General features: G+C 46.4%; 1 protein-coding gene across 1 annotated transcript in view; it reads left to right on the top strand.

Annotated features, from left to right (window-relative positions):
* Positions 1-26965, top strand: part of ST8SIA2 (ST8 alpha-N-acetyl-neuraminide alpha-2,8-sialyltransferase 2) — an 84100-nt gene that overhangs the window by 53691 nt on the left and 3444 nt on the right. Inside the window, exons 4-5 of the mRNA XM_038746949.1 lie at positions 2460-2717; positions 11721-12014. Of these exons, the coding sequence (XP_038602877.1) occupies positions 2460-2717; positions 11721-12014 (552 nt within the window). The remainder of the gene's footprint in view (positions 1-2459; positions 2718-11720; positions 12015-26965) is intronic.

The following is a 26965-nucleotide window of genomic DNA, read 5'->3' as shown; positions in this document are numbered from 1 at the left end:
AGCCTTTTTTATGGTATTTGTTAAGTGCTCACTATGTGCCAGGCACTGGGGTAGATAAAGATAATCAGGTTGAACACAGTCCACGTCCCATGGGGTGGGGTCACAGTCTTAATGTCCATTTTGCAGATGAGGCAACTGAGGCTCAGAGAAGTGAAGTGACATCCCCAAGGTCACATAGCAGACAGATGGCAGAGCTGGGATTAGAACCCAGGTCCTTCTGACTCCCAGACCCATGTTCTTTCCACTAGGCCAAGCAGTTTCACTAGTTTACAGCCTGGTGGATTTGGTAGAGGGCTCCATCCTTAGCACTGTGGCCAACAGCTGGGATGGAAAATGAACAGAGACTACCAAATTCCCTGCTATGACCCACACTTGGAATTTCTGACTTGAACTGACCATCTGATCTCAGGAGACAGACTGCTTTCAGAGCAGGAGACTCCTGGGGATAAGCCAGATGGGAACAGGTTATGAGTTGAAACTTTAATTGGGGTCGTTTTGAGGTCGGCAAATTGAAAAACCATATCTGAGAAGGAGTTTTGTCTCTCCCAAAGGGGCTACCACTTCCTCCACTTTCTCCTCCTCCTTCTCCACCACTCTGACCAAGGTATTACTTGATTTTGCTTCCCAACCCCTCTATTTCCTGTCAGCTACAGGCACCCATTGATGATACCTTTAAGAAGAGGCAGAGGGTTATCGTCCAATCCACCTATGAGGGAAATGTCACCTTCCCTTGGCAGCATCAGCTCCTCTGGACTTCCTCTTCCTCCCTCCCCCACATGAAGAAATGCCCTTTGAACTTTCAGGGGTGTTTGGTTTTGGCTCTGAAATCAGACAGGGGAAAAGGAAGGGAGGGACAATAGCCTTGTTCCTGTTCATTCCTGGCCCAGAGGGCTTCTGGTAGACTGGAAAGATTAATTTATCCTTGTCCAAAGAGAGGGAAAAAGCAAGAAAAGGAGAAAGAGAAAGATTTCTTTTAACTCCAGGCCATTAATCATGGTGATTTTTCATGACTAAAGATTCTATGAGTAATTTGGAGTAATGTTTAATAATTGATAGTGATTTCTAGTAATTAGCTAGAAATTAAGTCACTCATGAAGGCATTTATTTCTGGCTTTCTGGAGGTTCTCTTTGCCATTAAATACTTTAGGTTAAGTCATTAAAAGGTTCTCTGCAATTTCCAAAAGAAGTTAGATATTGCAGATTATGTAATCCTCGGTAAACCCCAGTAAAATAACAACGGTGATTCTATTTTCCATCAGGAAATGCCAACGATCAAGCTATTTTCTTTGTATGCTGGTGCAAGTTTCAGTTCACTGAAGGGCAGAATGGATCCTTTCCTTCTCTTTCCGTCCCCCGCCAGCCCTGTACTGGGGCCCCTGGGAAGCTGGCAGAATCAGGACCTACTCTCAGCTCTGCACCTGGCTCATTGTGCGGCCCTAGAGAAATTACCCAACCTCAGGCATCAGTCTCCCCATCAGAAGAATGGGACTAAGAATACCACCCATTCACCCTTGTCTGGGATTTAATCAGCTGCATACCACAAGCAAATTTTCCTCATTCTTAGTTAATGCCATCAGTTCTAGTGGCTTCATAGACTTGGTGTCATTGAGTTAAATTTGCTACAGCTGTTCTTCAGAGGAGAGGCTGAGACAAGCATTTCCTTCCTTCTTTTGGCCTTGATCCTTTCAAAAGGCTCTCTGGCTGTTTTTAGAATACCCTGTATTCACAGTCATTAATTGATGTCCTGAAAAGATGTGTCTGCTTGGCTAATTGAAACCACGCAAGCAGTTCAGTGACTTCTCCAAGTGAAAGCCATCCCCCTAATTGAATCAATAATCATTTTGTCATTCACTCGTCCTGGGAGAAGGAAATCGGCTCTGAAAATTCCTGCCAACAGAATAGAGCCCTCTCCAAAGCCCCGCTCATTGGAAACTGCTGTATGATTCATACACAGAACTCTCCCTTCCCAGTTTTCTTCACTTGATTTCGCTCCAGGCATCCTCTTATTTAAGGTCCCTGAATCCCTTAGAGGAGGGTTAGGGGGGACAGATCTGCATAATCATAATTATATTAATGGTGGTATTCGATAAGCACTCGCTAGGTGCTAAGCATTGTATTAAATGCTGAGGTAGGTACAAGGTAATCAAGTCTGACACAGTCCCTGTTCCACGTGGGGCTCATAATCTAAATGGAAAGGAGACCAGGTATTGAATCCCCATTATACAGATGAGGAAACTGATGCACAGAGAAGTGGCTTGTCCAAGGTCGCTCAGTGGGCAGGTAGCAGAAATGGGATTCAAATCAAGGTCCTCTGACTCCCAGGCCCGTGCTCTGCCCACTAGTGCACTTTGGTTCCCACACAGCAACTGGTGCAGAAGGTCTGTGGCCAACAAAGAGTTCTCAGCAAACCTATTCCCCTCTGAAGTGTTTTGTTATGGTTGTCTTTTTCTTTTTTTCAGAAAGCAAATTTTAAAATTCTTAGATGCAGAAAAGGACATTTCAGTCCTGAAGGGAACGCTGAAGCCCGGAGACATCATCCATTACATCTTCGACCGAGACAGCACCATGAACGTGTCTCAGAACCTGTATGAGCTCCTCCCCAGGGCCTCCCCTTTGAAAAATAAGCACTTCCCCAGCTGTGCCATTGTTGGCAACTCAGGCATCCTGCTCAACAGTGGGTGCGGGCAGGAGATTGATGCCCACAGCTTTGTTATAAGGTAAGATCGGGGAGCCTCTACTCCATGGGGGAAGGGTAACACTTAAATTCTTGCCACTAATGAGCAGCCCACTTTTCCAGGTTAGAACCATATTGATATATGAGATGGTTCTAGCCTTCTCTGACTAAACCCTCTTTTCTTCTTCTCCCACTCCCTTCTGCATCACCCTGACTTGCTCCCTTTATACTACTAATAATAATAATGATATTTGGTAAGCGCTTACTATGTGTCACACACTGTTCTAAGCACTGGGGTAGATACAAGCTAATCAGGTTGGACACAGTCCCTGTCCTACATGGGGCTGACATCCCAATTTTAATCCCCATTTTACAGATGAGGTGGCACAGAGAAGTGAAGTGACTTTCCCAAGGTCACACAGCAGAGAAGTGGCAGAGCCGGGCTTAGAACCCAGGTCCTTCTGACTCCCAGGCCTATGCGCTATCCACTAGGTAATGCTCTCAGCCCCACAGCCCTTATGTACATAACTGTAATTTATTTATTTTTATTAATGTCTGTCTCCCCCTCTAGACTGTAAACTTACTGTAGGAAGATAATGTGTCTGCTTATTATATTGTAGTCTCTGAAGTGCTCAGGACAGTGCTTTGTACACAGTAAACACTCAATAAATCCGATTGACTGATTGAATACTAGATAAGTAGCAGAAAAACAAGGCAAAATAACTGACTGGGTACTTGGCCTGTTTCAGTTCAAGCTTTTGGCGGAAAAGAAGTAATTGCAGTTGGGTATACCAATCTCAGGGGATCTCACCATGGCCTTTTCTGGCATTCATTCCTTTCTCCACATCCCTGTGGGCAGGGAACATGTCTAGCAATTCTGTTATATTGTACTCTCCCAAACTTTTAGTACAGTGCTCTGCTCAGGGTAAACATTCAATGATTATGATTGATGGATTAATCAGTGGTGCCCTGACAATGCAGAGGGACACATGTCCTCCAGGGAGAACAGGAAGGAGTGAGTTTTGACCTGCACACAGTAAGCCCTCAATAAATATGATTAAATGCTAGAGAGGCTCTCAGCCACATTGCCAACTGGCAAAGTGGCATTGTCTGTGCAGCAGGGACATAAAACATAAACACACACACATATACACGAACACACATACATGTGCGCACACACACATGCGCGCACACACACACACACACATACGTCTAACCTGTCTACTAACAATCTCACCCTCAATCACGCACTTGAGGGAAAAGTAGGTCAAGTCACCCCAATGCAGTGTGGCCTGGGAGTCAGAAGGACCTGGGTTCTAATCCCAGCTCTGCCAATTGCTCTGCCAGTTGCTTGCTGTGTAATCTTGGGCAAGTCAGTTCACTTCTCTGAGCCTCAGTTTCCTCAACTGTAAAATGGGGATTCAATACCTGTTCTCCCTCCTACTTAAGACTGTAAGCCCCATGCGGGACAGGGACTGTGTCCGACCTGAAAAGTGTTTGACATGTAATAAGTGCTCAACAAGTACCATAAAACAAAACAAACAGACAAAAACAAGCAACTCAAAGGACATGGTCACTCTTTAATCTTTAAAGCCCTTGAAAATCTGGTAGCCAAGGAAATTTTAGGCACTGAAGGTGATTTATGGGAGTGCTGGCTTCTCTAGCCTTCCAGGGACATAGTCCAATATGTCAGCTGCTTTCAGGGCCAGTCCTCTGAGGGACCCAGGAATGTCCATAACTCCCCTCCCGCCCCTGGGTAAACAGAGCTTGTGGCTGGGAACCAGCAGAGCCAAGCAGAGTTGCCTAATGGTTAGAGCATAGGCCTAGGAGTCAGAAGGCCTTGGAATAATAAAAATAATAATAATAATGATAATAATGATGGTATTTGTTAAGTGCCTACTCTATGCCAAGTGTTTCAAGCTATGAAAGATATGGCCTGCCCCTCAAAAGAAGTACAATTTACTTCAGATAAAGGTATGTGTTAGGAAGGTTCAATTGGTTTCCAAGTATATTTCACGTCTCGTGTGAAAGCATCCTTAGATTTCCAGTACTAATAATAATAATAATGGCATTTGTTAAGTGCTTACTATGTGCAAAGCACTGTTCTAAGCGCTGGGGGGGATACAAGGTGATGAAGTTGTCCCACATGGGGCTCACAGTCTTAATCCCCATTTTACAGATGAGGTAACTGAGGCTCAGAGAAGTTAAGTGACTTGCCCAAGGTCACACAGCAGACATGTGGCAGAGTCGGGATTTGAACCCATGACCTCTGACTCCAAAGCTCGTGCTCTTTCCACTGAGCCACGCTACTACTAATAACAATTATGATACTTAATAGCTTATTATCTACCAAGCATTCACTGTATTAAGACCTGGGGTAGATAAAAGATAACTTGTTTAAACACATTCCCTTATCCCACATGTGAGTTCTCAGTCTAAGTAGAGAGAGTAGGATTTAAAGTCCATTTTACAGATGAGGAAACTTAGGACCAGAAGTTAAGTGACTTGTCCAAGGTCCCACAGTAGATAAGTGGCGTAACCAGGATTAGAACCCACATCCTGTGACTTCCAGGTTCATACTCTTTCCACAAGGACACACTGCTTAAGCAATTTAAGGAAATACAAAATTCTAATCCCAACTCCTCCACTTGTCTTCTGCATGACCTTGGGCAAATCACTTCACTTCTCTGTGGCTCAGTTACCTCAGCTGTAAAATGGGGATTAAGACTGTGGGCCCTATGTGGGACAGGGACCGTGTCCAACCCTATTTGCTTGTATGCCTCACAAGCAGCCCAGCTCCACTGACACAGCAATAGAAGCAGTGTGGCCTAGTGGATAAAGCACAGGTCTGGAAGTCAGAAGGACCTAGATTCTAATCCCAGCTCTGCCACTTGTCCGCTCTGTGCCCTTGTGTAAGTCATTTAACTTCTCTGATCCTCAGTAACCTTATCTGCAAAATGGAGATTAAGACTGTGAGCCTCATGTGGGACAGGGACTGTGTGCAACCTGATTAGCTAGTATCTATCTTAGCACTCAGTACTATACCTGACACATAGTAAGTGCTTAAAAATGCCATAAGAAAAAAACAGACAGGAAGACCTGGGTTGACTCTGGACCCTTGCCCCATCCCTCAAGGATCCCCAGACCACTTGGGTGGACTGGGCAGGGTTGAAGCAGTTCCTCCAGTTTTAACTTTGGAGGTAGGGAAGAGAAATGCTGCTCATACACAGCTGCATTACCCAGGTGGCCCCTTTACTGCTTCTTCTACCCACAAGAGTGGGACTGCCATTTTGTTTTTACCTCTGACCTCTTTCTGGTTCCACAGATGGGCTACTGACCTTTGCCCTCCACTGCCCAAAAGATTATGAGAGCAAATCCCTTTCATGAGGGAGATTGCCCCTTCTCCCTGCCTCTAGATCTGGTTCTAATGCCAGGCCCCCATCCCCAGGGTCTGCTGACAATTAAGATTCCAGGGGGAGATATTGGGAATGTGGTGGAGAATAGGGAGAAATCTCATAAGCAAGACAATTTTCGCTGTCCGGTTTTTGATCCCGAGTGTGGTCTGCCTTATTTATCAGACTCTCCTTGGCACACTTGGGCTGTCTGGGCTTTTGGGTTTCCAAATTGTTTGCCCTCCCTACGGACAACTGTCTAGCTTTCTAGAGCTGAGGTTGAGGTTCCTGGCTCAGAACAAGTTCCCAGTGTGGTCCAGAGCAGCTTTTAGGGTCCCAGGCCTGCCACTGGCCCTGCTAGAGCCTCCCTCTCTCCTGCCCATCCCACCTCTGATGTGGAAATGAGCTGGTCCACTCCCCACCACAGTCCCTGGCCATTGTCTGACACTCTAAGCCAACTCCTCCAGAACTGATCCAGCACTGGAACATGACCCCCACTACCCCTCTTGGCTTGCAGAGAACCCACTGTGAAGGTCAGCCCTCCTCCATCCTAGGGAACAGAGTCTCTCCTGGAAAGGTGGCAATCAATCAATCAATCAATCTGTTGTACCAGAATTGGTAGACATGTTCCTTGCCCACAGTGAGCTTACAGTGAAGCCAGAGGTGGCTGCATGGAGGATGAGGACCAGCCCCCTGTGCTGCCCTGGAATTTGGGCCAGGTGGCTCCAGATAGAGGCTGGGGAGGCCAAAAGTTCCTCATTGCTACTCCACTCTGCCCCTCACATCTGAACAGTCAATCAAAAAGGTATTTGCTGAGTGTTTCCCTCGAGCAGAGTGCTGTGCTGCGCTAGAGGGAGAGGCAAAAGACGTAGCTAACGCTGTCCTCTGAGAGGCTTCTCCTGGCCCCCTCTGGTGATAGAGAGGGTGCGCTGTTCTGTGGGTGTAGGGTGAAGAATGGGGAAGATAGCCCCAAGACAGGAGCAGGGCAGGCCAGTGGTCGCACTACCACCCTTTGCAAATTAACTTCGAAGTATCTCTCCAATGGGCATGGCCTTTCCAATCAAAGAACATTCTCCATCCTGCAGTAACTTCTCTAACTACCCAGAGGAACGGCTCAGTTCCCTCATCTGTAAAATGGGGATTAAGACTGTGAGCCCCATGTGGCACATGGACTGTGCCCAACCTGATTATCTTGTATCTTCCCCAGTGCATTGAACAGTGTCTGGCACTAGCAGCACTTTACAAATACCTTTAAAAAAGCACTCAAAACCTTGGTGTCATCCTTGACTCCACTCTCTCATTCACTCCACACATCCAATCCTTCACCAAATACTTCCAGTCTTACCTTCACAACATTGAGAAGCAGTGTGGCTCAGTGGAAAGAGCACAGGCTTTGGAGTCAGTGGTCATGGGTTCAAATCCAGGCTCCACTAATTATCATCATCATCATCAATCGTATTTATTGAGCGCTTACTGTGTGCAGAGTACTGTACTAAGCGCTTGGGAAGTACAAATTGGCAACATATAGAGACAGTCCCTACCCAACAGTGGGCTCACAGTATAAAAGGGGGAGACAAAACCAAACATACTAACAAAATAAAATAAAATTGTCAGCTGTGTGACTTTGGGCAAGTCACTTAACTTCTCTGTGCCTCAGTTACCTCATCTGTAAAATGGGGATTGACTGTGAGCCCCCCATGGGACAACCTGATCACCTTGTAACCTCCCCTGCGCTTAGAACAGTGCTTTGCACAAAGTAAGTGCTTAATAAATGCCATCATTATTATTATTGCCAAGATCCACCCTTTCCTCTCCAACTGAATCACTACCACGTTAGTATAATCACTCATCATATCCTGACTGGATTACTACATCAGCCTCCTTTCTGACCTCCAAAACTCCTGCCTCTCCCACTTTAGTCCATACTTCACTCTGCTGCCCAGATTATCTTTGTATAGGAACGTTCAGGGCATATCGCCCCTCTCCTCAAAAATCTCCAGTGGTTGCCTATCACCTCTGTATCAAGCAAAAACCCCTCACTGTTGGCTTCAAAGCTCTTCATCACTTTGCCCCTTCTTGCCTCATCTCCCTTGTCTTCTTCTACACCCCAGCCCACACACTCTGCTTCTCTGGTGCTAACCTTCTCACTGTGCCTCGTTCTCACCTGTCTCATCATCGACCCCTGGCCCACATCCTACCTCTGGCCTGGAATGCCCTCCCTCCTCAAATCTGCCAAACAACCACTCTTCCCCTGTTCAGGGCCCTACTGAACCTCCAAGGGCCTCTCCAAGAGGCCTTCCCAGACTAAGTTCCTCTTTTCCTCAGCTTCCCTTCCCCTCTGCGTTACCTCGACTCGCTCCCTTTGTTCTTCCCCCTCTTCCCCTCCCCACAACACTTATGTATATATGTATATATGAATATATCTATAATTCTATTTATATAGATTCCTGTTTACTTGTTTTGATGTCTGTCTCCCTGCTTCTAGATTGTAAGCCTGGAGTGGGCAAGGATTGTTTCTTTTGCTGAATTGGACTTTCCAAGTGCTTAGTACAGTGCTCTGCACACAGTAAGCACTCAGTATATATGATTGAATGAATGAATGATTGATTGATCTCTATAACAGTTCTGGGCAGGAAGGTCAGGAGGCTTATTTCAATAGAAGAGACTACCTACACAGTGGATCTGATAGATCAATCAATCAATCACATTTATTGAGTGCTTAGAGGATGCAGAGCACAATACTAAGCACTTGGGAGAATTCAGTATGACAGAGTTGGTAAACACATTCCCTGTCCTCAGGGAACTTACGGTCTGGAGGGGAAGAGAGACATTAAAATACATTATGAATATGTGCATACGTGCTGTGGGGCTAAAGGTGGGGTTAATAAAGTGTACAAATCCAAGTGTAAGGGTGACACAAAAGGGAGAGGGAGTAAGGGAAATGAGGGTTTAGTTGTAGAAGGCCTCTAGGAGGAGATGTTCTTTTAATAAGAGTGATTATCTGTCAGATATGAAGGGTGAGGGAGTTCCAAGCCAGAGGCAGGACATTCATTCATTCAGTCAGTCGTATTTATTGAGCGCTTACTGTGTGCAGATCACTGTACTAAGTGCTTATGGACAAGGGATTGGCAGCAAATTAGATGAGATCCAGGTTCAGTGAGTAGGTTGATGTTAAGAGGAGAGAAGTGAATGTGCTGGGTTGTAGGAGGAAATCTGTGAGGTAAGAGAGGAGGGGGCAAGGGAATTCAGTGCTTTAAAGCCTTCAGTAAGGAGTTTCTGTTTGATGAAGAGGTGGATGGACAACTACTGGAAGTCTTGAGGAGTAGGGAACATGGACTAGAAGTTTTTGTAGACTAATGATCTGGGTAATAGAGTGAAGTATGGACTAGAAGAAGGGAGAGAGAGGAGACAGGGAGGTCAGCAAGGAGGCTGAGGCAGTAGTCAAGGAGGGATAGGATATGTGCTTGGATCAGCCTGGTTACAGTTTGGGTGGAGAGGAAAGGTCAATTTTATCCATGCTGTGGAGGTAGAACCGACGAGGTTTGATTTAACATACTGAATATTTGGGTTAAATAAGAGCAGCAAGTCAAGGATAATGTCAAAGTTATAGGGTTGTGAGACACGGAGGATCTTGGTGCTGTCTATAGTGATGAAAAAGTCAAGGGGAGGACAGGGTTTGGGTGGGAAGATGAGAAATTCTGTTCTGGACATGTTCTGGATAGTTGGAATAGGAGAGTAGAGCAGCAGCATGGCCTAGTGGATGAGAGCAGGGTCCTGGGAGTCATAAGGACCTGGGTTCTAATCCCAGATCTGCCACTTGTCTGCTCTGTGACCTTAGGCAAGTCGCTCTGGGCCTCAGTTCCTAATCCACAAAATGGGGATTAAGACTCTAAGTCCTTTGTGGGGTATGGACTGTGTCCAACCTGATTATATTGTATCTACCCTGGTAATTTACACAGTGCCTGGCACATAGTTAAGTGCTTAACAGATGCCATTAAAAAAGAGAGAGAGTAGAAGCAAACCCATCTAACCTACCGGCAGCCTGCAGTGTAGGACAGACTCCTGCTCACAGTCTTAGGAGAACCCGAGGTGCCGGGCAGGGACAGCTAAGAGCCCAGAGTGCTCCACAGTGGCACCCCTCAGTCTGGCAATTCAGTGGCACATGCCACTCCCAAGCAGACACCCAAGCATTCCTGCCTCCCCCAAGAATCCCAGGAATGTTCAGCTCTCATTCTCACACACTCCTTTGTTCTCAGGCACAGATTTTCTGGGCCTGAGGGATTTTTTTTTAATATAAATTCCATAAAGGGCTGTCTCCAGCCTCCAGTGGGAACTGCCAATCAGGCCCATTCAGGAACCATTTCTGATTGGCAGGAGGGACCTCAGAGAGGAGGGGAGGGGAGGAGGAAGAACAGAGGAGCAGAGCCCAGCCAGTTACATGGGTTGGTTGGCATCTCCAGAGGCCCCAGAAGAGAATGGGGTCTGCCATTTATGTGCTGTGTGACGTTGGGCAAGACACATCACTTCTCTGTGCCTCAGTTCCCACCTCTGTGAAATCCCTTGGAGCAGTATTGAGGGCCTTCTTTGTGTAGGATACTGTACTAGGCACTTGGGACTATAGAACTTCCCTGCCTGCTCCCAGTCCCTTGAAACTGGATGAGACTGGATGACAAAGCAGCATGGCCTAGTAGAAGGAGCATGGGTCTGGGAGTTAGAAGCCTTGATTTTGAATCCCAGTTCTTCTACATGGGTCTTACAGCATTTTACCCTCTTTCAAATATACAGAAGAAACCGTCAAATGATCTCCCCAATTTCTCTATGCTTCGGATTCCTCATCTCTAAAATGGAGACAAAAATACATGTTCTCCCTCTCATTTAGACTGTAAGCCCCAGGAAGGACAGGGCTGTCTGACCTGATTACTTTATATCTACCCCAGTGCTCAGTACAGTGTTTGGCACACAGAGAGCCCTTAGCAAATACCATGATTATTATTATTTCTATTGTGATAATGAGAGAGGTTCTTCATCTGTTGCCATTGGCTTGATGACCAATAGTTGGAGACCTGGTATATATCTTTAAATTATATGTTATAAATTACATATATTAATGTCCGTTTCCCCCTCTAGACTTTAAGCTCATTATGGGCAGGGACACTGTCTGTCACTTTTGTTGTAGTGTAGTATCTCGAGCACTTAGTGCAGTGCTTTGTAGGTAATAAACACTCACTAAATACCACTGATGAAGATGATTGAGAAGCAGCATGGCTCAGTGGAAAGAGCACGGGCTTTGGAGTCAGACATCATGGTTTCAAATTCCGGCTCCACCAATTGTCAGCTGGGTGACTTTGAGCAAGTCACTTAACTTCTCTGGGCCTCAGTTACCTCACCTATAAAATGGGGATTAAGACTGTGAGCCCCCCATGGGACAACCTGATTACCTTGTAACCTCCCCAGCGCTTAGAACAGTGCTTTGCACATAGTAGGTGCTTAATAAATGCCATCATTATTATGATGGGCCTGTGAGGAGAGGAAGAAAAAAGTGAGCAAGTGAGAAAGAGAAAGAGGAGGTAGAGAGGGGACCCAAAGGAAAAAAAGGGTTTGACGAGGCCTTCCTGTTTTGCAGATGGAATTGACCTTTCAATTTCCTTTCCCAGGTGCAACTTGGCCCCTGTCCAAGAATTTTCCCGCGACGTGGGGCTGAAGACGGACCTGGTGACCATGAACCCGTCTGTCATCCAGCGGGCCTTTGAGGACCTGGTCAATGAGACCTGGAGGGAGAAGCTGCTCCAGCGCCTCCAAAGCCTCAACGGCAGCATCCTTTGGATCCCCGCCTTCATGGCCAAGGGCGGCAAGGAGCGTGTGGATTGGGTGAATGACCTCATCCTTAAGCACCGCATCAATGTGCGCACGGCCTACCCCTCACTGCGCCTGCTGCACGCCGTCCGTGGGTGAGGCTGCCTGGCTGCGCGGGTCAGGTTGGACCGGGCTGGTCCAGGTGGGGGAGTTGGCGGGGACCTCAGCCTATGGGTGGGTGGGGGGAACCCAGTCTTTCCACCCACCACCGGCATTCAGTCTAGCTGGCCTCTGGGTTCCCAGATTGGGTAGCCGAGAGGAAGTTATCCCAGCCTTACCTGACAGAGAACCAGCGTTATTAAGTGGATAAAGCATGGGCCTGGGAGTCAGAAGGACTTGGGTTCTAATCCCGGCTTCACCACATTTCTGCTGTGTGACCTTGGACAAGTCACTTCTCTTCTCTGGGCCTCAGTTACCTCATCTGTAAAATGGGGATTAAGACTGTGAGCCCCAGGTGGGACAGGGATTGTGTCCAACCCGATTAACTTGTATCTACCCCAGCACTTCGAACGGTGTTCAGAACATCTTGTCTTATGCCGTCCAGTCACCTCCTATCCATAGTGACTCCATGGTCACATCTCTCTTAGAACACTTCATTCTCCATCTGCAATCATTCTGGTGGTGTATCTCTAGAGTTTTCTTGGTAAAAATGCAGAAGTGGTTTCTCATTGCCTTCTTCTGCACAGTAAACTTGAGTCTCTTCCCTTGATTCTTTCCCATGCTGCTGCTGCCCAGCACAGGTGAGTTCTGACTTGTTCTGACTTGTAGCAGATTGCCTTCCACTTGCTAGGAATGGAATGGGTATGTCTCTGCTTGACTCTTCCTCCCAAAGCTGAGACTGGTAGAGTACTGGAAACTCTCCAGGTGTGTTCCTGAGAGGGGGCTTGGAACCATCGTGAGCGCTTAACTTGAGAAGCAGCAGAGCTTAGCGGTTGGGAGTCAGAGGACATGGAGTTCTAATCCCAGCTCCACCACTTGTCTGCTGTGTGACCTTCGGCAAGTCACTTAACTTCTCTGTGCCTTAGTTACCTCATCTGTAAAATGGGGATTAAGACTGTGAGCCCCCAAGTGGGACAACCTGACAATCTTGAATCTACCCTAGTGCTTAGAACAGTGCTTGGCATATCATAAGCGCTTAACAAATACCGTTATTATTATTGATAACACATACTATAATTATTATTATTAGCCCAGGATAGGACTCCTGACGCTACTTGCAGGGAGCCTTGAATACTCGAAGGAACAGTGACAAGGTGTTGCCCTCTGATTAGGAATGGGCCATCTAGCATCCCTAACTTTACCCTCTCTATTCCTCTAGGATCTTGGAGTCAACCCTTCACTCATGGATCTATCCAAATTTATCCTGAAATTCCTGACATTTCCAGCCGCATAATCGTAGGGGAGTACACCCAATTTAGATCCCAAGGAAACCAGCCCGCACTCTCAGAGCAGCCTTGTTGGAAGCTATTAGTTTGGGAGTAGGAATGAAAAAGTTCTGAAGGAATAATAATAATAATAACAATAATGATATCAATTATAATAGGATTTGTTAAGCATTTATAATGTGCCAAGCACTGCACTAAACGCTGGGAGGAAAAATAATCAGGTTGGACACCACCACCACCCCCCCCGATCCTGTCCCTCTTCCAGCCTCCCAGCTTCGCTTATCATACTTTGTCATGGAGTCACCCATCACAGCCCTAGGGATGGGCATTTCCCTGGCTGCAACTGTGTACAGCCTAACTGACCCTGCCTGGCAGGCGACAACTGAATGAGACATTCTTCTTGGCCAAGGTAGATAAAAGAGGAAGAATGGAAGCCCACAGGGAAAACAGGGCTAAGTAACCCCTCTGCTGGGATGTTTCCAGCTCCAATTGACTTATTTGATTCTCCAGAATAGCACTGAGCCCCTGGAATAAGCCCTTTGAACAACAGGTTTCTAATAATCCCTCCCACATCAGGAACTGTTCCAGGGAAAAAAGAGGGGCTTCTCTGCCTTCTTTAAGAGGAAAAAGATCAGGAGGAAAAGAAGGAGAAGCATTGTGGTCTAGTGGATTGACATTATCTATCTATATCTATCTATCTATCATCTATCTATCGATCTATCTATCTATCTTTCTATCTATTATGGGCCTGGGAGTCAGAGAACCTGGGTTCTAATTCTGCCTCTGCCACTCATATGCTGTGTGACCCTGAGCAAGTCACTTCACTTTCTGTGCTTCAGTTACCTCATCTGTAAAATGGGAATTAAGATGGTGAGCCCCATGCGGGACATGGAGTGTGTGCAACCTGATTAGCTTGTATCTACCCCAGCTCTTAGTATGGTCCCTGGCACATAGTAAGTGCTTCACAAATACCATAATAAAAGGAGGCTCAGATCTCTTGTTTCCGCCTGAACTGGTTGGCTCAGCTGTGTACCCTGGACAGACAGTCAGGGTCTAAGGGGAGTAGCAACCAATGAGGGACTACACTGTAGTATAGGAGCACAGTACTAGAGTACATACAGTAGTAACCAGTGATATTACCTTTCATGTTTGCAGGAAAGAGTGTGTTCAAGAGCAGCTGCTGGATCTCACTCCCACCCTGGGACTACTTAAGGGGAAAAGAAAATAGGCATAAGAGCATGTGAAGTGCAGTTATTTGATGACTCCATAGTTTCTGAGTGTGGTTCCTGGCCATGTCCCCATTAAAGGGAGGATCTTCTAGGGAAAAAGCAGGTTGGAATGGTGGAGAGAACCCAGGTCAGGGTCTCCGGCTGTCTGTAGGGTAGGGAATCCAAGTCGTGCCACCTTGGTCATCCTCGATGAAGATCAAAACCCGCCGCCTGTGGTGTAATGCTGACTCTCCCAGAATAGTCATGGATTGTTTGGGGCCTGAGCTGGACTGAACCCAGGGACGGCCATCAGAGAACGGGGTGCCTTCAGAAAGTGAGATGGAAGAGCAGTGTGAGGGATTTGGGGAGTTCTGGTTACTCAAGGAGTGTGTCTTTCTCCCCCTTTAGACTGTAAGCTCAATGTGGGCAGCAAATGTGTCTGTTATATTGCTATAGTGTGCTCTCTCAAGCACTTAGAACAATGTTCTGCACACAGTAAACACCCAATAAATACTCTGAGTGAGTGAGTAAAGCAACAGTCTCACCTTTTCACTCACTGCCCGTTTGGCTCTCCCCAGTCCTCCCTCCTGGAAGAGAGGGGGCATGTGCAGGGTGATGTTTTGTTTGAGTCAGATCCGAATTCCTTCTGTGGCCCACCTCGGGGCTGGTGGTACCCGGGGGGTTGTTTGCTTGTACAAGAGGTGAGACAGTCAGGTCTCCAGTACCCGGAGGAGTTGGGATATTCGTGTTGAGACACATGGTTCTCCAGCAACTCCTGCTCAGGCCTCGGGGGCCCACCAAAGGCCAGGGGTGGGGGATTGCCAGAGGGATGAGATCCTATGCCAAGGGCTTGGGATACATCCCCCCAGCTGGGAGTGGAGTCAGTCAATCGTATTCATTGAGCACTTACTGTGGGCAGAGCATTGTACTAAGCGCTTGGGAGAGTATAACAGAGATTCCCTGCCCGCAACAAGCTTGCAGTCTAGAAGGGGAGACAATATTAATATAAATAAATAAATTAGGGATATGAACATAAGTGCTGTGAGGTTGGAGGGGGGAGATGAATAAAAGGAGCAAGTCAGGGTGACACAGAAGGAAGTTGAAGAAAAGGAAAAGAGGGCTCAGTTAGGGAAAGCCTCTTGGTGGAGATGTGACTTCAATAAGGCTTTGAAGTGGGGGAGAGCAATTGCCTAGAGGATACCAAGAGGGAAGGAATTCAGGCCAGAGGCAGGATGTGGATGAAAGGTCGGCAGTAAGATAGACGAGAACAAGGTACAGTGAGAAGGTTAGCATTAGAGGAGCAAAGTGTGCAGCCTGGGTTGTAGCTCACAAGGTGAGCTAGGAGGGGGCAAGGTGGTTGAGTACTTTAAAGCCAATGGTGATGAGTTTCTGTTTGATGCAGAGGTGGATGGGCAACCACTGGAGTTTCTTGAGGAGAGGGGAAATGTGACATGAACATGAACTCCAGGAGGCCTTCCCAGACTGAGCCCCCTCCTTCCTCTCCCCCTCCTCCCCCTCTCCATCCCCCTGACCTTACCTCCTTCCCCTCCCCACAGCACCTGTATATATGTATATATGTTTGTACGTATTTATTACTCTATTTTATTTGTACATATTTATTCTATCTATTTTGTTTTGTTAATATGTTTTGTTTTGTTGTCTGTCTCCCCCTTCTAGACTGTGAGCCTGCTGTTGGGTAGGGACCGTCTCTATATGTTGCCAACTTGTACTTCCCAAGCGCTTAGTACAGTGCTCTGAACACAGTAGGTGCTCAATAAATACGATTGAATGAATGAATGAATGAATGAATGAACTTTTTTGCAGAAAAATGATGTGGGCAGCAGAGTGAAGTATGGATTGGCGTGGGGAGAGACAGGAGGCTGGGAGGTCAGCAAAGAGGCTGATACAGTAATCCCTCTTGGAGGATGAGGATGGGAGGGTGGGTGGAGATGGCATCACTCAGTGCTGAGGAGAGCTATGTCTCTGACCTCTCTCACAAGGGCTCCAAACATCCACCATGTCTGGAAGCAGGGAGGGGAAATCAGAAGGAAAGGGGGTGGAAGCTTCAGAGATAGGCCAGATTGGAGTGAGAGGATGGGAAGGGTGGCAGTGCCAGAAGCAGCTGGGTCTGAGTTGACATCACTCCATTCCAGCCACAGAAGGGCTTAGTGGTAAGAGCATGGGCTTGGGAGTCAGGGGATGTGGGTTCTAATCCTGGCTCTGCCACTTGTCTGCTGTGTGACCTTGGGCAAGACACAATCTCTCTGTTCCTTGGTTACCTCATCTGTAAAATGGGGATTAAGACTCTGAGCTCCACGTGGGACACCTGATTATCTTATATCTACCCCAGTGCATAGAACAGTGCTTGGCATGTAGTAAGTGCTTAACAAATGCCATCGTTATTTTTATTATTATTATTATTAGAAAAATCCTCCTTTGGCCAGGAAAGCTCAACTCTGGCATCACATGTCTCAATCCCATGTCTCTCTGCAGCATCATCCTCCACTAGCAGACTAGGAACAATGCAAACCAGTGGCCACTGAACGGCTCCCAGTGGCCAGTGAATAGCCCCGGAAGTTGAACTGATGCTTTGTAAGACCCCCCTCCCCTCACGCATCCACATGCCTCATCCAGGACACTGAATAAGCATTAATCAAAGGTGTCCTTGATGTGCCTCAGCGTCTTATCAGCCTGATGCAGGAACAGCTGGCTAGGAGTCAGGGACCTGCTGTCCTGTTAAGGGCAAAGGATTCCAATCAGCTGCCAAACAGGAGAATGAGCACAGGGAGAGGACGGGATCCTGTGCTGGGACCCCCTCTGCCAGCAGTCCCAGGGACCTGAATTCCCTTGCTAGTGGAAAAAGTGAGGGACTTGAAATCAGGAGATGTGTGTTCTCATCTTAGTTCCACCACTTACCTGCTGAGTGACCTTGAGCAAGTTAATCAAATCAGTCAACCAATTGGAAGCAATGCAGATGCTTATCTACTGGGTGACCTTGGGCAAGTCACTTAACTCTTCTAAGCCTCAGTTCCCTCATCTTTAAAATAAGAATTAGATACGTCTCCTTCCTACAGAGACTGTGAGCCCTGTGTGGGACAGGGACTGTGTCCAATCTCATTATCTATTATCTACCCCATCACTTAGTAGAGGGCTTTACACATAGTAAGAGCTTAATAAGTACCATAATCATTTGATCAAGCCCTTCTTGAAGCTAGTGATATTTTCTACCTGCCCAGTTTCCACTGGGCACAAATACCCTACACGTGCTTGACGCTCACTATGTGAAAGTTTTTCTTCTTGCTTGTTTTGAACCTATAACCTTCCAGGCTCAGCGGGAGGTGGCCCCTTTTAATTCCCCTCTGGGGTGTCTTGCTCAATCAATCAATCATATTTATTAAGAGCTTACTGTGTGCAGAGCACTGTACTACACACTTGGGAGAGTATACTGTAACAGAGTTGATAGACACATTCCCTGCCCACAACGAGCTTACAGTCTAGAGGATCTCTCAACAGTGACTCAAGCCCCTAGCCCTGTGATCAGTCAGTCACTCATATTTATTGAGTGCTTACTGGGTGCAGAGCACTGTTCTAAGCACTTGGGAGAGTACAATCAGCAGACCCTTTCCCTGTCCACAATGAGCTTACTGTCTAGAGGACGAGCTTACAATGTGTTCATTCATTCAATCATATTTATTGAGCGCTTACTGTGTGCAGAGCACTGTACGAAGCGCTTGGGAAGTACAAGTTCACAACATATAGAGACGGTCCCTACCCAACAATGGGCTCACAGTCTAGAAGGGGGAGACAGACAACAAAACAAAACATATTAACAAAATAAAATAAATAGAATAGTAAATATGTACAAGTAAAATAAATAAAGTAATACATCTGTACAAACATATATACAGATGCTGAGGGGAGGGGAAGGAGGTAGGGCAGGGGAGATGGGGAGGGGGAGAGGAAGGAGGGGGCTCAGTCTGGGAAGGCCTCCTGGAGGAGGTGAGCTCTCAGTATGGCTTTGAAGGGAGGAAGAGAGCTAGCTTGGCGGATGTGCGGAGGGAGGGCATTCCAGGCTAAGGGGAGGACGTGGGCTGGGTGTCGATGGCGGGACAAGAGAGAACGAGGCACAGTGAGGAGGTTAGCGGCAGAGGAGCGGAGGGTGTGGGCTGGGCTGTAGAAGGAAAGAAGGGAGGTGAGGCAGGAGGGGGCGAGGTGATGGAGAGCCTTGAAGCCGAGAGTGAGGAGTTTTTGCCTGATGCATAGGTTGACTGGTAGCCACTGGAGATTATGAGAAGCAGCATGGCCTAGTGGATAGAGTATGGTGGTGGGAGTCAGAAGGTCATTGGTTCTAATCCCGGCTCTGCCACTTGTCTGCTGTGTGACTTTGGGCAAGTCACTTCACTTCTCTGTGCCTCAGTTCCCTCCTCTGTAAAACGAGGGTTAAGACTGTGAGCCCCATGTGGGACAGGGACTGTGACCAACCCTATTATCTTCTAGCTGCCCCAGCACTTAGATCAGTGCCTGGCGCATAGTAAACACTTAACAAATACCATAATAATTATTATTATCACATACAGTGGACTGCACATATGGTGCTCCTCTGTTTTCTCTCAATGCCCCTTCAGAGAGTAGGATTTAACCCAGTATGGCGGTTCTGAAAATTAGGGGTGGTAAAACCAGAATGGATTCTCACTACCCTTGCCCCTCTCCCCCTACAACCCACAGTCCATACACTTTGCTCCTCAACACCAACCTACAACACTGTACCTCGATCTCCTCTCTCTCGCCTTCCGCTCTTTGCTTACACCCTCCCTCCTGCCTGGGACTCCCAACAGACCATCACCCTTGCCATCTTCAAAATCCTACTAAAATCATTTCTCCTCCAAGAAGATCTCCTCGACTATCCCCTTATCTCCCCACCCTATTCACCCTCCTTTCTGTGTTGCCTACTTGGGCCCCTTAAGCACTTTAAAACTCACCCAACCCCTAGCCTAAAACTCACCCAACCCCCAGCCCCACAGGCCTTATGGTGCATCCCCTTATACTCTGCTGCTTCCCTCTTCTGTAATTTAACATCTACTTCCCCCATTGGATTATAAAATCCTCGAGGCCAAGGATCATAACTATGAACTCGATTGTACTGTACCTTCTCTCATGCTTCTTACAGTGCTCTGAACTCAGTAAGCACCCAATAAATACCACTGATGGATTGAATTCAGAAAACAGCTCCTTACCCTATCCTGAGACCCTAGAGTTCATTAACTTATAGCCACTTGCTTTCCCTAGTCTCTGAGAAACTCTGTTCAGAAAGGAGGGTGGAATTATCCCAATGCTGCGAAATGGATTTTTAGCAGTCTTAATCATCATCATCACGAAGAGAATGTTTTATGATATATATAATGTGTATATATATATATGTGTGTGTGTGTGTATATATGTGTGTATATACATATACACACTCGTTATCATGTTCGGAAATGAGATGGGGGTATTCTCCCAGGCTGCCAGGAGAAGACTCCTGCAACATCTATTTACATGATGAAACTCTGGAGCCGCTCTGCAGGAAGCAATTAATTTGTCATATTTACTGAGAACTTACTGTGTGCAGAACACCGTACTAAGCATTTGGAAGAGTTCAACACAACAATACATTTCCTGCCCACAATGAGCTTACAGTCTAAAGGGGGAGACAGACATCAATATAAATTTTAAAATTATGGATAGTTACGTAAGTGCTGAGGGGCTGAGGGTGGGAGTCAGTAAAGGAAGTAAATCAGAAGGGAGTGGGAGAAAAGGAAATGAGGGCTTAGTTAGAAAAGGCCTCTTGGAGGAGAAGTGCCTTCGATAAGCCTTTGAAGCAGGGAAGAGTGATTGTCTGTCAGATATGAAAGGGGAGGGCGTTCCAGGCCAGAGGCAGGATGTGGTTGAGAGGTCAGTGGCGAGATAGATGAGATCGAGGTATAGTGAGTAGGATGGCAATAGAGGAGTAAATTGTGTGGGCTGGGGAGTAATAGGAGTGTAACGGAATGAGGTGGGAGGGGGCAAGGTGTTTGAAGAAGCAATTTTTATCCATCCCTAAACAGCGCACCGGAAGGAGGCAATGGTAAACCACTTCAATATTTTTACCAAGAAAACTCTACGGATACATTACCAGGCTGATTGCAGTTGGAAGTGGGGTTTTCTGGGATAGATGTGTCTATGCTGTCACTATGGGTCAGACACAACTCGCAGCATAAGACAACAACAACAAACAGCGCACACACCTTGGGGGAACTAAGAACAATCGAGCAGATAATGGGGTGGCCAGATAGGAGAATGGGCATTTCCCAAACTGTGACTTTACTGTCATAAATAAAAGCCATAAGTTAGTATATTATTAACGACAGCAACCTTAAATATATAAAGTCCTGATTTGTCTTTCTCAGCTATTAATATCTCGTAGGTCCTGTTGACACACCTACCCGAGCTCCCCTCTCAGGAGAAAGGCGTTCTTCACTGGGCTCTCGTCTCAGTTCTGTTTTAAACTTTTTAACTTTGTAACTTTTGCTGCTGCTGACGGTTGGGCTTGCTGGAGAGTGAGTGAGCCTGGAGCAGCCTCTTAATAATTATAACAATAATACAATTATCATCATCACTATTATTATTATCATTACGGTATTTGTAAAGCACTTCCTGTGCCAAGTACTGTATTGAGAACTGGGGTAGATAAAGGACAGTTAGGTTGAACACAGTCCCTGTCCCACGTGGGGATCACATTCTCAATCCCCATTTTACAGATGAGGGAACTGAGGCACAGAAAAGTGAAGTAATTTACCCAAGGTCACACAGCAGACGAGTGGCAGAGTTGGGATTAGAACCCATGACCTTCTGACTCCCAGGCTCGTGCTCTATCCACTACGCCATGGCATTTATAGTTTGAGAGGGAGGGAGAACAGTTGTTTTATCCCCATATAACAAATGAGGAGAGTGAGACTTGCCTAAGCACTTTGATACCCCATCCCTCACATCACAACGTACATATCGCTTCACACATAGTAAGCGCTTAACAAATGCCATCATCATTATTATATCCTTGTACTCTGTGGCTTCCCCGCTCCATAATTTATTTTAAAATCTGCCCCAGCCCCACTTCTAGATTCTAAACTCCACGGGGTGGGGATCAAGTCTACCAACTCTATTTGTATTTACTCTCCCAAATGCTTAATTCAGTGCCATGCGTTCAATAAAGTGCTCAGTAAATACCACTGATTGATTGTTTGATTGACTGACTTCCCTGAAGTCACCCAGCAGGCAAGTGGCAGAGTTAGAATTCGAAACTAGGTCCTCTGACCCCGAGACCTTTGCTCTTTTCACTAGTACATCCACACATCCTGTAGGTTCTCCTCGCTGGGTTGGGAGGAGAGAGGAACTCAGCCTTCAGTGGCCTGATATCACCAAGCCAAGGCCCAGCAGGATTCCGGGATCGATTCCCTCCTTGGAAGAGGCCTGGAAAACATGCAGAGGGGCGGGTCCTACTTGGGGAGGCACAGCTTCAAGGGGTCCAGGCTGATTCCCAGTTCTTTCCACCACTTGCCACTCTCTTCTTCTCCTCAGCCTCCTGTTCTTTCTCCCAACATCCCACTCTCCTTCTATCATACTTCCTCACTCCATCCTTCAACTCTCCCCACCTCTCATCGTCATTCCTTGCCACCCCCTTCCTTCATTTTTCTCACCCCCTTCCACGCTGCTACCCTCTTGATCTCACCTCACACCCTTTAGATCCATCCGAATCCACTTTTTCATCCATAGGAAACTTTGTCAGAGAGCAAAATCAGCTCTCTAGAACCTGAGGAGTGGGATTGGGTAAATAAGCCCATCACATCAAAAGGTAGTACTCACCAGGGAAGTAAAAAGCACAGTTGAATAACACTAATAATTATGGTAAAGTACTTACTTTAGACAAAACTCTGAGTTCACTGATACCTGATAATCAAGGTGGACACATTCCCTGTCCCACGTGGAGCTCACAGTCTAGTGGTATTGAATCCCTATTTTACAAGTGAGGAAATGAGGCACAGAGAAGTTAAGTGACTTGCCCAAGGTCACAGTGCAGGCAAGTGGCAGAGGTGGGATTATAACCCAGATCTCCCAACTTTCCACTAGGCCCCGCTGCTTTCCCTGCTACTCAACGTGGCCCTCAGTGGCAGCTGAGTCTGCAGTGGAGAAGTGGCTGCATGCCTGGGCCCAGGGCATGGAGCAGCAGGAGAAGTAGGAGCCAGGCCATGGAGAGGAGCCAGTAGGGGTCAGCCAGACTCCAGCAGAGGAACGCAGAGCCAGGCTTGTTAGTGGGCCAGAGTCCAGATGAACCAGGCCAGGGCAGGGCTGCAGGGGCCCAGCCACCAGGCCAAGCAATAGTGGCCTACTTGGACCACAAGTAATAATAATAATAATAATAATAATAATAATAATAATAATAATAATAATATTTGTTAAGTGCTTACTATGTGCCAGGCACTGGGTTAGATACAAGATAATTGGATTGGACACAGTCCCTGTCCCACATAGAATTCTCAGTCTTAATCTCCATTTTACAGATGAGAGAACTGAGGCACAGGGAAGTAAAGTGATTTGTCCAAGATCACACGGCAGACAGGTGGAGGAACAGGATTAGAACCCAGATCCATCTGACTCCCAGACCCATGCTCTCGTCACTATTATTGTCAAGTGTTGCCGAGTCGTTTCTGACTCATAGTGACTCTATGGGTATATTTTCTCCAGAAGTTCCTGTCTTCTGCCATAATCTGTAAACTCACTAATGGTTCTTCTGTTACCGCTGTTACAGTTTCTATCCATCTAGCTGCTGGTCTGCCTATTTCACGCTTTCCCTGGACTTTTCCTAGCATTAATGTCTTCTCCAGAGAATTGGTCCTCCTGAATATGTGTCCAAAATGTGCTAATCTAAGTCATTTGGCCTTCCAAAGACTACTTTGGAAGGTCAAACACCCTGATTTTACCTAAGTAGTCTGACCCTGCGATGAACCAATGAATACAACTCAGGATTGACATAAAGTATTATCAGCTTCCTATTTCCAGTTTTGTAATTGGTCGGCTGCTTGATCCTAGACTAGGATAGCACTTCTTTGTGTCTCAGTTTCCCGACACTTGCCCCTTACTTGTGACGTGGGGATCAGTCTAGTGGGGATCAGTCTAGCCTTCTTGAAGAGAAGCACTCCAGAAACTGACATTACTGCCAAAGAGGATTACCCACTGCTTTGTACACAGCAAGCAGTGTTCCCAGACAGAAGGGAGGAAACACGTTTCTGAAACTCTGTTTACTTCGGTTATTGCTGTCTATGTTTGTAAAACCCTGTGTTTAATGGTAATGGTGATGGGTGGAGCCAATTTGAAAAATAGTTACTGCCTTCTTTGAGATTACCTTACTTCTAATTAAAATTTGGAGCCTGGGACATTAAAGGTGCATCATCAACACAACAGCCTGGTTACACCCAGCCAACATCATATAGGGAGGAAAAATTAATTAGTTTTTTGTTTCAGTCTCCAGCTGTTATCCCAAGGAGAGAAACTGTATCTGCACCAGCCACGGACACATTCTCAAAATTGGCCACAGCAACCAAAGAGATAAAGAGGAAATAGAGAGTGATTTGTTCTGCATAACTCATCCAGCTTCTATTACAAGCTGCTCATTAAACTGTACCCTGTGTCCTTGTCAGACATCGCTCAGGAGTTCTTGTTTACTTGTGAAGGAAGTGATGAGATAGGAGGGGCCTTGCCCTCTGACTGGATCTGTCATTTGGTCTAGAGGCGACTTGGTACTTAGGCAACTACCAACTCTGCTGTATTGTACTCTCTTGAGTGCTTGGAGAGCAAATATTTGAAACTAGTGGTCAGGGAAGGAAGAAGGGTGGGATCAAAAGATCGAAGGGTTCTGTTGGGGGGAACAGGACAGATTTGCAGGGAGAAGTTTGTGGTCAGATAGAGGGATTACAGAGTTATTGAGGGTAGAAATTGTACAGTAACTAGAGGTGATGAGATTGAGTGTGTGTCCAAGTTGATTACTGGACGAGGAGAAAGAGTGAAAGAATTTGAGAAATGGTTCAAAATGGTACAAAAATTTGGAGATGGGGCCTGGGGCTGATTCTTCTCAATTTCTTTTATTGACTCTTCCTATTCTTTTAATGGTATATGTTAAGCACTTACTATGTGCCAGGCACTGTTCTAAGCACTGTAGTAGTTACAAGCTAATCAGGTTGGACACAGTCCATGTCCCACATGGGGCTCAAAGTCTTAATCCTCATTTTATAGATGAGGAAACTGAGGCACAGAGAAGTGAAGTGACTTGTTCAAGGTCACACAGCAGACAAATGGCAGAGCCAGGATTAGAATCCATGACCTTTTGACTCCCAGGCTCGTGCTCTATCCACTACACCATGTCCTGATTATATCCTCCCTAGAGAAGCAGGATGGCTTAGTGGAAAGACCGCGGGCTTGGGAGTCAGAGGTCATGGGTTCTAATCCTTGTTCTACCACTTATCAGCTGTGTGACTTTGGGCAAGTCACTTAACTTCTCTGAGCCTCAGTTCCCTCATCTGTAAAATGGGGATTAAGACTGTGAGCCCCACAAAGGACAGCCCGATTACCTTGTATCTACCCCAGCACTTAGAACAGTGCTTGGCACATAGTAAGTGCTTAACAAATACCATAATTATTATTATTATTGTACCTCTCCAACAGCGTGGCTTAGTGGAAGGAGCACAGGCTTGGGAGTCAGAGGTCATGAGTTCTAATTCCAGCTCCTCCACCTGTCAGATGTGTGACTTTGGGCAAGTCACTAATTTCTCTGTGCCTCAGTTACCTTATCCCTAAAATGAGGATTAAGACTATGAGCCCCACGTGGGACAACATGACTGCCTTGTATCTACTCCAGCACTTAGAACAGTTTGGCACATAGTAAGCACTTAACAAACACCATCATCATCATTAATATTATAATTATTATTTCTGTGCCATCTAAACTTTGACTCACAAACCTCCCTTACTTCCCCTGTTACCTAAGACTAGCTCATAATAATAATAATAATGGTGGTATTTGTTAAGTGCTTACTATGTGCAAAGCACTGTTCTAAGCACTGGGGGAATATAAGGTGATCAGGCTGTCCCACGTGGGGTTCACAATCTTAATCCTCATTTTACAGATGAGGTAACTGAGGCACAGAGAAGTTAAGCAACTTGCCCAAAGTCACACAGCCAACAAGTGGCGGAGACAGGATTAGAACTTGTGACCTCTGACTCCCAAGCCTGTGCTCTTTCCATTGAGCCATGCTGCTTCTATCCCCTCTCCTTCACCCCATCGACCATATTAAGTGCTTATCATAGTGCTCTACACTCAGTAGGTGTTGAAAACATACAACTTTACCAGAAATGAGAATGGGATCCTCACAGATTCACCCCTTTAAGATGGAAGCTAGGGTAGACAAGGGCCAGGCCTCTCAGGGAGAAGTCGAGTGGGAAAATATGGGAAAGATGGGATTAGGGTGCTTCAACATTCATTCATTCATATTTATTAAGTGCTTACTGTGTGCAGAGCACTGCTCTGCCCTAACCTACCTTGGCTGCTTCCCAGTGTCCCAGAGAACAAGAGTGTGTACATTGGGAGTTCCCTAAATTGCCACTGAGCATGCTCCAGTACCCAACCATGTAAGCCAGGGATGCTTTTGGAGGTACTCTACAGTTGCAGCAGCCCCCAAGACACCCTGTCTTTCCCAGACCAAAACAACCTGGAGCAGGCAAGCTCCCTGAAAAATGAAATTGGTCCTCATGGGCCTTGGGAGAATCACTCTCACTGCATTCACAGTAGTTCATCCTATGTGTGTGCATGTATGCAGGTGTGAGTCTGTGCCTATATGTGCATGTGTGTGTGTAAGTGTACCTGGGTAATTTAATGTGGGTGCATTTGTGCATAGATCTGTACAGAAAGAATTGTGGGAGTCAGAGGGACCTGGGTTCTAATCCTGACTCCTCCACTTGTTTACTGTGTGACCTTCGGCAACTCACTTCATTTCTCTGTGCCTCAGTTCCCAGCGCTTAGAACAGTGCTTTGCACATAGTAAGTGCTTAATAAATGCCATTATTATCATTACCTCATCTGTAAAATGGGGATTAAGACTGTGAGCCCCATGTTTCCAACCTGATTGACATATCTACCTCAGTGCTTAGAGCAGTACTTGGTACATTATAAGTGCTTAACAAATACAATAATTAATTAATTAGTTAGATATGTGTTCTTGGGAGTGTGAGTATTGTGAGTGTTTGGTGGACAGGTGCTTTATACTGAGGTGGGTGAAATTAGTGTGGCCTGGTGGAAAGGGCTTGGACCTGGGAGTCAAAGGACTTGGGATCTAATCCCAGCTCTGCCACTTGCTTGCCATGTGACCTTGGGCAAGTCACTTCTCTGTG

The sequence above is a fragment of the Tachyglossus aculeatus genome, chromosome 5 (genome assembly GCF_015852505.1).
Source record: "Tachyglossus aculeatus isolate mTacAcu1 chromosome 5, mTacAcu1.pri, whole genome shotgun sequence".
Classification (NCBI taxonomy): domain Eukaryota; kingdom Metazoa; phylum Chordata; class Mammalia; order Monotremata; family Tachyglossidae; genus Tachyglossus; species Tachyglossus aculeatus.
This window is presented reverse-complemented; position numbering and strand designations above follow the sequence as displayed.